At 45.3% G+C, this 11,156-nt stretch overlaps 1 protein-coding gene across 2 annotated transcripts in view; it reads right to left on the reverse strand.

Annotated features, from left to right (window-relative positions):
• Window positions 1–3,373, reverse strand: part of XPNPEP1 (X-prolyl aminopeptidase 1) — a 58,975-nt gene extending 55,602 nt beyond the window's left edge. For both annotated transcript variants that reach the window (XM_054437034.2, XM_054437038.2), the window contains exon 1: window positions 3,212–3,373. In XM_054437034.2, coding sequence (XP_054293009.1) covers window positions 3,212–3,243 — 32 coding nt within the window. In that variant the 5' untranslated portion in view covers window positions 3,244–3,373. The remainder of the gene's footprint in view (window positions 1–3,211) is intronic.
• Window positions 3,374–11,156: the final 7,783 nt, after the last annotated feature.

The raw sequence follows: 11,156 nt of genomic DNA on the forward strand, positions 1-11,156 counted from the left end.
TGGTTGCCAAGGGCTGAGGTGAGGAGTGACTGATTACGGGTAACAGGATTTCTTTTGGGGATGAAGAAAATGTTCTAAAATGATTGTGATGATAGTTGTACAACTCTGTGACTATACTAATAACTTGAATTGTACATTTTAACAGATAGATGAATTGTATGTAAGTGAATGATATCTCAATAAAGCCGTTATAAATTTTATAACATCTTTCTTGTGGACGGGGATACAAGTCAGATTCTCACCCAATTTCCCATTACATCATACATAAGTTTCTAAGATGGTAAGTAACTGATCCCAATGACTGGTTCAGACACATGACTACAGAGGTGGAAGGTTATCATTTTTTTAGAGACAGGGTCTTGCTGTGTCACTCAGGCTGGAGTGCAGTGGCACAATCTTAGCTTACAGCAGCCTCAAACTCCTGAGCTCAAGCAATTCTCCTTCCTCAATCTCCCAAGGACCTAGGACTACAGGTATGTGCCATCACACCAACCTAATTTTTTTTTTTTAATAATTTTCTGAAGAGACAGGATCTCACCACATTGCCCAGTCTGGTCTCAAACTCCTGGCCTCAAGTGATCCTCCCACCTCAGCCTCCCAAAGTGCTGGGACTATAGGTGTGAGCCACCGTGCCTAGCCAAGGTTATCTCAAGGTAATCCTATTCATTCATTTTACAGAATAAAAAAACAAAGATAACTTACCATAGGCCATATAACTCAGTAGCTGCAAAGCCAAGACCAGAAACTAGGTCTGACAGGTGAGCTCAAACTCTCTATGTGAGCATCAACACCTCCACCTTTCTGTCAGGATCACAGGAGCTACGAAGCAGCTCAATACTACAGCTGCTCTGCTCCTGTCATATCTTGGTCTCCGTAGAGTCCATGATCTATCCACCTTTCAGTTGTTTGGACAGATAAAATTCTTAAGTTCTCTGTCAAAGCACAATTATCATTAAATATTAAGAGCTAGAAGAATATACCTCAGGGACTATCCAACTCAATTCCCTCCTCTAGACCAGGAAACCAAGAAACAAAGATCAAATGACTGGCTCAAGGCCTCACAGCTAACTGCTGACAGAGCTAGAACCAGCGTTCCGGCCTCCCAACATCCAGCTCAGTGCTCCTACCCTTCCCAGAACTTCTTCGACCTACACCTTCTCAACTTCATGATGAGCCACAAAGTGGGTAAGGGGCAAGAAGCATGCAGAGCACTTTCAATCTTTGTATAAGATGATTATGGTAGCACTAGAAAAGGCCTTCTCCCTCTTTTTCCAAGAAATTCTGGCAGGGTTCTGAATACCTCACCCCCCTGCAACCTCCAGTTCATGGGAATCACACAAGTGTACTGTTCAGCATGGGGCAAAACAAGGAACAAGATGCTCAATCACACCTAGTGGATGAGACAACGGTAAACTGGAACAAGTTCTAAGGTTGGGAAGTAAGCAATGTTGTCTTTGTCTACCCAGAATCCATCCCTCCTTTTGATGGGAACCTTGGTTTTCCTTTTGAGAATGCACCCACTCCATTTCAACCCAAGGGGTTCAAAGGAGTCTTATCCACACACCTATCAGGTTCTGGGGCCCAAAGCAGGTCAATCCCTCCCTCTAGCCATAATGATTGGTTCACAGATGAACATGAGAATTAAGGCAGCCCAGTGAGAATCAGATCAGGGACTTCTGCTCCATTAGGAAGGAGGGCTCAACTTCTCTGCTGGGGCTGTCAGCCTAGAACTGTCATAACCTGCCATAAGGAGAAAGTCTGCCTGAGAATGAAGCCGATACTGAATAAATCAGAGCCAAGAGATGAAAAAGAGAACCCAACTCTGAAGCCAACGTTGGTGGTGCTCCTGGATTCAGCCATACTAGAAGCCAGCTCAACCCCATTTTAGCTAAATCAATTTGAGTTCAGTTTCCATTACCGAAACTGAAAGAAGTGCTCACTTTTACAATGAATGGCACTCAAATTCTACCAGTAGGGGAGGCGCCTGTGGAAAATGGCCTCCCGTCCCTCAGCCTTTCACTGCACTTTCTTTTGAGGTAAAAAAAAGACTCTACCAGCTGGTGTAGAAAAGACTCTTCTGCTCCTAAAAGGCCGTGAGTCTATAAATCTAGCACAGATCACCTTGGCTCCCAAAGGCCATCTGAGGCCTACAGCCTAACTCATCATTATCCACTTGCCTGACTCCATTTCCAGCACTTCACTTACAGAAAGCTCCTTCCAGATGGAAGTTCTCCACCCATCCCACATACTTCCACAGGGTGGGTCTGGTTTTCTGCTCACCCTTAACAAGCTGTGGCAAGGGCAAATCCAGGTCAAGGTAGGTTTGGGACCCCCTTCTTACAAACACAAGCAGGAGCCATGGTCTGTGTTCAGCAAGAAAGCTTGGCCATGCTGCAAAGTGAGTGCATTCATGTCTCAAGTGGTTAGCAGGTGGGTGACCCCTTGGGGATGGCCAGGGAGTCTGGCCTGTGGCCTCCATGAACTCTGAACACCTCTCTGCGTCTCCCACTTTGTCAGAGGCTCTGATAAGTATATCATGGTTATGGGAGGGGAATAAACTAAAACATGTTTAACTTGAGGCCGGGAAATTATCTGTCTCACCTTCCTGTGCCCAAGGAGAGCCCAGGGCAGGCTACTGGGGGGATTTTCCTGGAGGTTATGCCAAAATATTCCCTTACACAGCCTCTGAAACCATTTGGGTGGGGAGGGGCCCGCGACCTTCTATCTTTGTGGCGGTGACAGATCAGTAGAGCGAATTGCAGGAGTCAGTATTGTCGAGATTGTAACTTGAGGTTTAGATTCCTGGGTAACAGGAGCGAGGGCAGAGGCTCGCCCACCTCCCCGGACACGAAGAGGGGCCAGGAGGGGCCAACTTCCTCCAAGAGCGGGGCCTTCACGCGGGCCGGGAACTGTGACGGCCGCCGCCCCCTCGGGCCAAGGGCTGCAGTTCCGCGGGCACATGCGTCCAGGAACCAGATTCGGGCCGCCCCCTGGCCCACCGACCCGCCGGAAACGAACCGGATCTCGCCCGGCTTCATGGACCCCCTCCCCCTGCTCCTGTTCCGGGGCTCCGGCGAGCGCGGCCCTCGCCAGACTGCGGCGGGCCGGGCTCCTCACCCGCGCGTCCCTGCCCGCCGAGGTGCAAGACGCGCGGCCGCGCAGTGAGGGCTGCACGCTGCCCGGACGCCGGCTCCCGGCGGAGTGCCCTCACCTTACTCGCGGCGGCTTTCTGGAGGCTGCCATTCGGCGGTGACGTGCCCCAGCCCACGTCAGGGGAGCGCAGACCAGCTGATCACCCGCCGAAGGGCCGGCGCGAAGGAGGCGCGAGAGCTGGCGGGCGGGCTAGCGCCGGGTCGGCCACGCCCTCGCCTGTGGCGTGCGCTGGCGCCGCGGCCCCGCCCACACGCAGGCCCCGCCCACACTCCTGGAGCTGGGGTTCGCGGCCGCAGAGCCTGCGGCCCAGAGCGGGGCCTGCTCTTCCACACCAGTACGCGTTGCCTCTCCCTGCAGTGAGCGGGGAAAGGACGCAGTGCTGCTGAGCGTCTTCATTTTTGTTCGTTTTTCTCGTCATTCCTCAAAGAGGAAAAAGGGCTTTGCCGAATAAAGGGGCTACCGTCCCAGGGATTTTCCGGCAAGGAGGGCTGAAAAGAGAGGGACGTGGCCTGCTCTGGAAGAACCTCGACAGGGTCTTCGAGGCTTTGGAACAGGGTCTCAAGCTTTAGAAATGTCCCCAAAAGTATGTCCCCAGAGAGCTTCAAAATCCAGCTCTCCGCTCCTCTTGGATAGTAAATAGCCCCTTCAAACTTAACGTCCAAACGGAACTCCTGGAACTCCCAATGCACCAAAGCAAAACAAAAACGTTCTCCACCAGTCTTCTTTGCCATCTCAATCAATGGCTACTCTATTCTTAAGGGGCAAAAATTTAGGAATCCTCCCCGCCTCTTCTCTTTCACACCCCACATCTAATCTGCCAGCAAAATCTTGTTGGCCCTGCCTCCAAAATAGACCCCTAATCTGGCCATGTCACACCATCTCCACCTGCTACCCTCTGATGTGCATCAGAGGGTTGTACCGCCCCACCCGTGTGGTTACAGCAGCCCCCCAAATATACCCTCACCACCCCGCACCTGCACAGTCCAGCCTGAACAAAGCCGCCAGACCAGTACTTTGAAGCGTGAGACCAGGTCACTTCTTTGCTCAGCACTTTCCATTAATTCCTCCTTTCACGCAGGATAAAAGCTCCATTTGATCTACCCCCAACCACATTTCCTGCTGTTCTCACCTTGCTCACTCTTCTTCAGCTGAAATGGCCTCCCAGCTCTCCTTGAAAAAGCAGGGTACACTCATGCCCCAGGGCTTTTGGACTTGCTCATCCCCCAAATATTGAGGCTCCCTTCCTCATTTTCCTTCAAGTCTTTGTTCAAGTATCACCTACCCTGACCATCCTATTTAAACTTGTAAATCCTTCCAATATTCCTAATCCGCCTTACCCTACTTCGTTTTTTCCATAGCACTTATCACCTTTTAACAGGATTCTTTTAATGTACTTATGTGTACTGTATTCTTCCCCCTCTCCTACCACCACCCACACACACAACATAACCATCAGTGCAGATTGTTTCTGTTTTGTTTAATGATGAACAATATCTAACATGTCATAAGTTCTCATTATATATTTTCTGCAGAAATGAATGTTTCAGAATGTGCACTCCTCAAAAGCAGGGATAGTGGCTCTCTTGTTCATTGTTATATCCCTGGTGCTTAGAACAACACCTGGCACTAAATGAAAGTGACCACATTTTTTTAAAGGTGATTGGCACCTCCTCCTGCTTTGACGTTGGTGTAAGGCCTAATATACCTGTATCAGATAGATTCTGCTACCTGCAAGAACTCAAAGTTGTTGTTGAATAAGCATTTAGGCAAGCCGAATTAGACTGTGTAGTTAAAGCATGAAAAAACTAAAGATGTGCTTCCTGGGAAAGCAGCACACATCTGTTCCATTTCTCCAAATTTATGAAGCCAAAAACGGAGAGATTGTAAATAAAATACTGGTTCCAGCCCACATCTGAAAGCTGGTGGGAAAAATCAAGTTATAAGAGAAAACGAGATAAGAGACAGATAAGTGGAACTTAAGGGGGACAGGTATTTAATAATCACATTGCCTAAAAGAAAAGGAGTTGGCTCAGAGCTTACGGCATCCAGCTTCAGGGGAGAGAGAGAAATACTTCGCATTCCCTGAGCTGGATTTGAGTTCCTGTTTGCAAGATAAAAAAAGGAACCCTTTCCCCTCTTGAAGTTTTTTTGTTTGTTTGTTTGTTTGTTTTTTGAGACGGAGTTTTGCTCTTTTTGCCCAGGTTGAAGTACAATGGCACAGTCTCAGCTCACTGCAACCTCTGCCTCCCGGCTTCAAGCAATTCTCCTGCCTCAGCCTCCCAAGTAGCTGGGATTACAGGCATGCACCACCACACTCGGCTAATTTTTTGTATTTAGTAGAGACGGAGTTTCACCATGTTGGTCAGGCTGGTCTTGAACTCCTTGGCCTCGACTTTCCAAAGTGCTGGGATTACAGGCATGAGCCACTGTGCCCGGCCTCCCTCTTGAAGTTCTAACAAGAGAACCTCCAGAGAAGTTATAGCACTGAATTACCATGAGAGAATGAGAACACTAGGAGTTATATGGGTTCTTCTCCTGGCTCTACAGTTCTTGCATCCTCAAAGAAGTGGAACAGTCACACTGCCTGACATTTATTGAAGGCTATGTGTCTAGCCTACAACAAACCAATGGGTGAAGGACTCTTATCCTCATTTTACTGGTTGAGGAGACTGAAATTTGCAGAGGTTAAGCCCTTTGCCCAAAGTCCCTGAGCTAATAAGTGGTGGTACTGTAACATACATTCAGACAGCAGGATGGATTCCTAGCCCTGACACTTAATCACGCAGTTATCTGGAAGGGACCCTAGAGGTGGCCTCATCCAATCTCCTAGCCCACAAAGCAGAAAGAGGGAGGCAGCTGGTTTCGGCATTCACACCCAGACTGGATGGGTCTTAGATGTAGCCAGAAATATTAAATGCATGGAAAAATGGTGGAAATATGTTGGGTTGAATTGTGACCTCAAAAATTCATATGTTGAAGCCCTAACCCCTAGTACTTTCTAATGTGATCTTATTTGGCAATAGGATCAGTGCAGATGTAATTAATTAAAATGCAGTCATATTAGAGTAGGAAGGATCCTTAATCCAATATGATGTGTCTTTATTTAAAACAGAAAAAGAAATCACACTGTGCACACAGGAAGAACACCATGTGAACACGAAAGCAGAGATCAGGACGATACATCTACAAGCCAACAAACACCAGGGCTGCTAACAAACTGCCAAAAGCTAGGACATAGCCATGGAACAAATTCTCCCTCACAGCCCTCAGAATGAACTAACCCTGTGGGTATCTTGATCTTGGACTTCCAGCCTCCAGAACAGTGAGACAACAAATTTGTTTTCAAATCACCCAGTTTGTGGTACTTTGTTACGAAAGCCCTAGGAAACCAATACAAAACAAGTTCCAAATGTCTGTGTATAGATTGTGGACCTGTGTTTTGGGCCACCCGACATTCATTCATTCTCCTTCTGATAACCATCCTCCCATTTCCCTCTGGGGCCTACCTCTTCCTACTTCCCTCCCTTCCCCATTCTCAGTGTATGTTATCCTAGTGCAACACTTGGATTCCAAGAGTGTATCATGTAACCCAGGCATAAGCTACAATGATAGGATCAGATATTGCTATGGGAATACAGTCTTGCTCACTTCTGCCAGCCAAGATCCTGGATGCATATACTCGAACTGCTGCCTCTATGTGCAACATGTGAATGGCACCAACGCAGCAGAAGGCAGAGCAAATAGAAAGGAGAGAAGCAGACCTCAGAACATTATTTGACTGCTGCATCCTGCGACACCTTAAACCAGATGTCCCACCAGACTTTACTTAAGTAACCATCTATACACTTGAATTTTATGCATGAGTAGATATCATTTTATTAATATAGACAATCACGAACTAACAAATGGAAAAAGTAAATTGTAAAACAATATAATATCCCTTTTTTTGTTTTGTCTTGTGTTTTTTGTTTTTTGTTTTTCGAGACGGAGTTTTGCTTTGTCACCTAGGCTGGAGTACAGTGGCACAATCTCGGCTCACTGCAAGCTCTGCTTCCTGGGTTCACGCCAATCTCCTGCCTCAGCCTCCCGAGTAGCTGGGACTACAGGCGCCCACCACCACACCTGGCTAATTTTTTGCATCTGTAGTAGAGACGGGGTTTCACTGTGTTAGCCAGGATGGTCTCGATCTCCTGACCTTGTGATCCACCCGCCTCGGCCTCCCAAAGTGCTGGGATTACAGACATGAGCCACCGCGCCCAGACAACATCCCATTTTTATAATCACATATCCATAACTATGTATACTGATATAGATATATAGATATAGAGTTTTTTGGGAGGGAAGAGACAGGGTCTTGTTCTGTCACCCAGGCTGGAGTGCAGTGGTGTGATCACAGCTCACTGCAGCCTCAACCTCCCAGGCTCAAGCAATCCTCCCACCTTAACCTTCTGAATAGCTGGGACCATAGGCACACACCACCACACCCAGCTAATTTTTTTTTCCTTTGGTAGAAATAGGGTCTCCCTATGTTGCCCAGCCTTGGTCTCAAACTCCTAGGCTCAAGCAATCCTCCCGCCTCAGCCTCCCAAAACGCTGGGATTATAGGCACAAGCCATTACACTCAGCCTAAGTACATTTTTAGAATAAAAGGAAAGTGATCCACAAAATCTTAGTGCCTATCTTGAGGTGGCAGAACTTGGGCTGATTTTAATTTTGCCATTTTTTTGAGATTGTTTTTTATTAAAAAGAAACTCAAAGTACTAATAATTTCTCTGGCCCTTACTTCTTGGAAGGCAGAGCGAAGGAACTTGTTTTGTACTCCAAATCCAAGCACTGCAAGTAATAGTAGCCCTCTAGTATTCAACTTGATAATTGGTTGATGACCTGACCACTTATTGAAACAGGAGCAACATCTCTTGATAAACTCCCAGATGAGAGGACTAAAAAAAATAGAAATCCCTGTAGGAGATCAAACAAAATTATAGCTTTAGAGGAGAGTTTTAACCTTTTCAAACATTTCAATCTGTTCTAATAAAATTGATAGTTACAAGAACAGTGATGAGTGAGGCTCTCATAAATAATTATAACATGGCCTTATTTTTTGTAAAGTTAACTAAAAGATAGGCTTGAGGTTGCACCCTAGAAAGGAATGGGAGAAGACAAGCCAACTTTCAGGATTGTAGAGTCTGCCAAAACAATGTACTGTAAATTAAGGGTGGGAGAATGCATTTGGCTCAGTTCAGAATCTACTCACCCTTTGTATTCAATGAAAACTGAACTCAGACCTTTTGATATCTGAGTTCCATTTACTCTTGGCAAAGTTCAATTCTCTGGCTCAAATTTTTTAAAAAGCCCTTTAAGAGGCCCAGAGGGTTTCTTGAACATCAAATGGTTCTTGCACAAACAACATATTGATGAGCTAAGTGCAAATGAATTAGAAACATACAGAGTAAGTGTTCTTTGAAACACACAGACCCTCCCACCCTATGAGGGAAAAGACTCAGGGAAGCTCTATGGCAGTCTCTTCCTTTAAGGAGTATTCCTTTTTACCATAATTTATCCCCTCTTCAAGAAGCCTTTGGGGGACCTTTGCAAAATATGGGAAAGGGAAGAGAGTATATCCAGCTGTTCATGATGTTGACTTCTCACAATCCCTTCCAGGCTATATCTTCAAAACTGGGCTTTGGAGAGAGGCAGCACAGCCTAGAGGTCAAGGTCAAGAGACAAATTCTGACTCTGTTTCTGCCGCTAAATAAATGTGTGACTGTAGAACTGGCAGAGCACCCTTTCCTCTGGTTTCTTAAGGTGTTGGGCTTGACAAATGCCTTCCAGTCTGACTATGCAGTAATCAAATCCAATATGTTTTCTTTGACCCTGAGTATATATTTTTTTCTTTTCTTTTCTTTTTTTTTTTTTTTTTTTTTGACAGAGTCAGAGACAGAGTCTCACTGTGTCGCCTAGGCTGGAGTGCAGTGGCATGATCTCAGCTCACCACAACCTCCACCTCCCAGGTTCAAGCGATCCTCCTGCCTCAGCCTCCCAAGTAGTTGGGACTACAGGAGTGTGCCACCACACCAGGCTAATTTTTGTATTTTTTAGTAGAGACGGGGTTTTGCCATGTTGGCCAGGCTGGTTTTAAACTCCTAACTTCAGGTAATCCACCCACCTCAGCCTTCCAAAGTGCTGGGATTACACTGTGCTCAGCACTACATTCTTTTTTTAATAACAGCTTTATTGGAATACAATTCACATGTCATACACGGAGCCAATTTAAAGTGTGCAATTCAATGGTTTTTACTATATTCATCAAGCATCACCACAATTTTAGAACATTTCTTCACTCCAAAAAGAAACTCATACCCTAGGGCAGTCACTCCCCATTTTCCTCCCGTCCTCTCCACCCTAGGCAACTGCTAATGTACTTTCTGTCTCTATAGATTTGCCTCTCTGGACATTTCATAAAAATGATATCATTTAATATCTGGTCTTTTGTGACTGACCTCTTTCATTTAGTGTAGCATTTTCAAGATGTATCCATGTTGTAGGATGTATCAGTACTTGATTCCTTTTTATTACCAAATATGCCAATTAAAATTCCATCATACAGAATATTACTTTGTTTATCCATTCATCAGTTGATGGACATTTGGGTTGCCTCCACTTTTGGATATTGTGAAGAATGTTTCTATGACAATTCTTGAGCAAGCTTTTGTGTGGACATATGTTTTCATTTATCTTGAGTATATACCTAGGAGAGAAAATACAGAGTCATATGGTCACTTTATGTTTAACCCCTTGTGGAAAACTTTTGTACTGTTTTCCAAAGTGGCTACGCCATTCCCAGCAGCAATGTTTGGGGGTTCCAACTTCACATCCTCATCCATACTTGTTATCTTTTTTTCAATTCCAGACATCCTAGTGGATATGAAGTAGTATTTCAAGTAGTATTGTGGTTTAAATTTCCGTTTCGCTTATGCTAACGATGTTGAGCCTCTTTTCATGTGTTTATTCACCATCTATATGTCTTTGTTGGAGAAATGTTTAGTCAGATCCCTTTCCCATTTTAAATTGGGTTATTAGGTTTTTTTGATTATTGAGTTGTAAGCATTCATTATATATTCTAGATGCAAGTCCCTTATCAATTATATAATATGCAAATACTTTCTCCTAATCTATAGGCTATTACATTTCTTTTAAAATTCTAATTAGATGGAAACATTCAAAGAGGAAGATTTCACTATTTAAAAATCCGTGCCGGGCGCAGTGTCTCACGCCTGTAATCCCAGCACTTTGGGAGGATGAGGTGGACGGATCATCTGAGGTCAGGAGTTCGAGACCAGCCTGACCAACATGAAGAAACCCCGTCTCTACTAAAAATACAAAATTAGCCGGGCGTGGTGGTGCATGCCTGTAATCCCAGCTACTCAGGAAGGCTAAGGCAGGAGAATCGCTTGAACCCGGGAGGTGGAAGTTGCAGTGAGTGCAAATCACGCCATTGCACTCCAGCCTGGGCCACAAGAGTGAAACTCCATCTCAAAAAAAAATAAAATAAAATAAAAATAAAAATAAAAATAAAAATCTGTGTCTTCGGTCTCTTGAAAAATCGGAAGGTTGGTTTGGCAATACTGGTCTTTCCTTCTATCCTAACAAGGAACATGAACAGTGCAGGGACTGGCCCCATGAAATGGGACAGAGAGCCCTCCATTTAACCACTTACACTGTTCTACTTTACCTGCCAGACCACTATTGATATCTAAATTTGTGACTCCTCCTCCTGGAGAATCTGACAAAGCATGGCCTGGATTTCAACTTCACTGAAATTGCCCTTGCAACTAAGCTAAGGTAACTACTTCTTGTCAGAATGGTTTCACCTTTGGCACTTAAACATAGAATTCCCCAAATTTAACACCAACTAGCAAGTCCTCACTCTTCTTGTTTTGCAATTTGGATTTTGCAAGGCATGGGGCAACTCACTGGGGCTTGGCAGAGCCCCCAGAATTCTG

The sequence above is a fragment of the Pongo pygmaeus genome, chromosome 8 (genome assembly GCF_028885625.2).
Source record: "Pongo pygmaeus isolate AG05252 chromosome 8, NHGRI_mPonPyg2-v2.0_pri, whole genome shotgun sequence".
Lineage (NCBI taxonomy): Eukaryota > Metazoa > Chordata > Mammalia > Primates > Hominidae > Pongo > Pongo pygmaeus.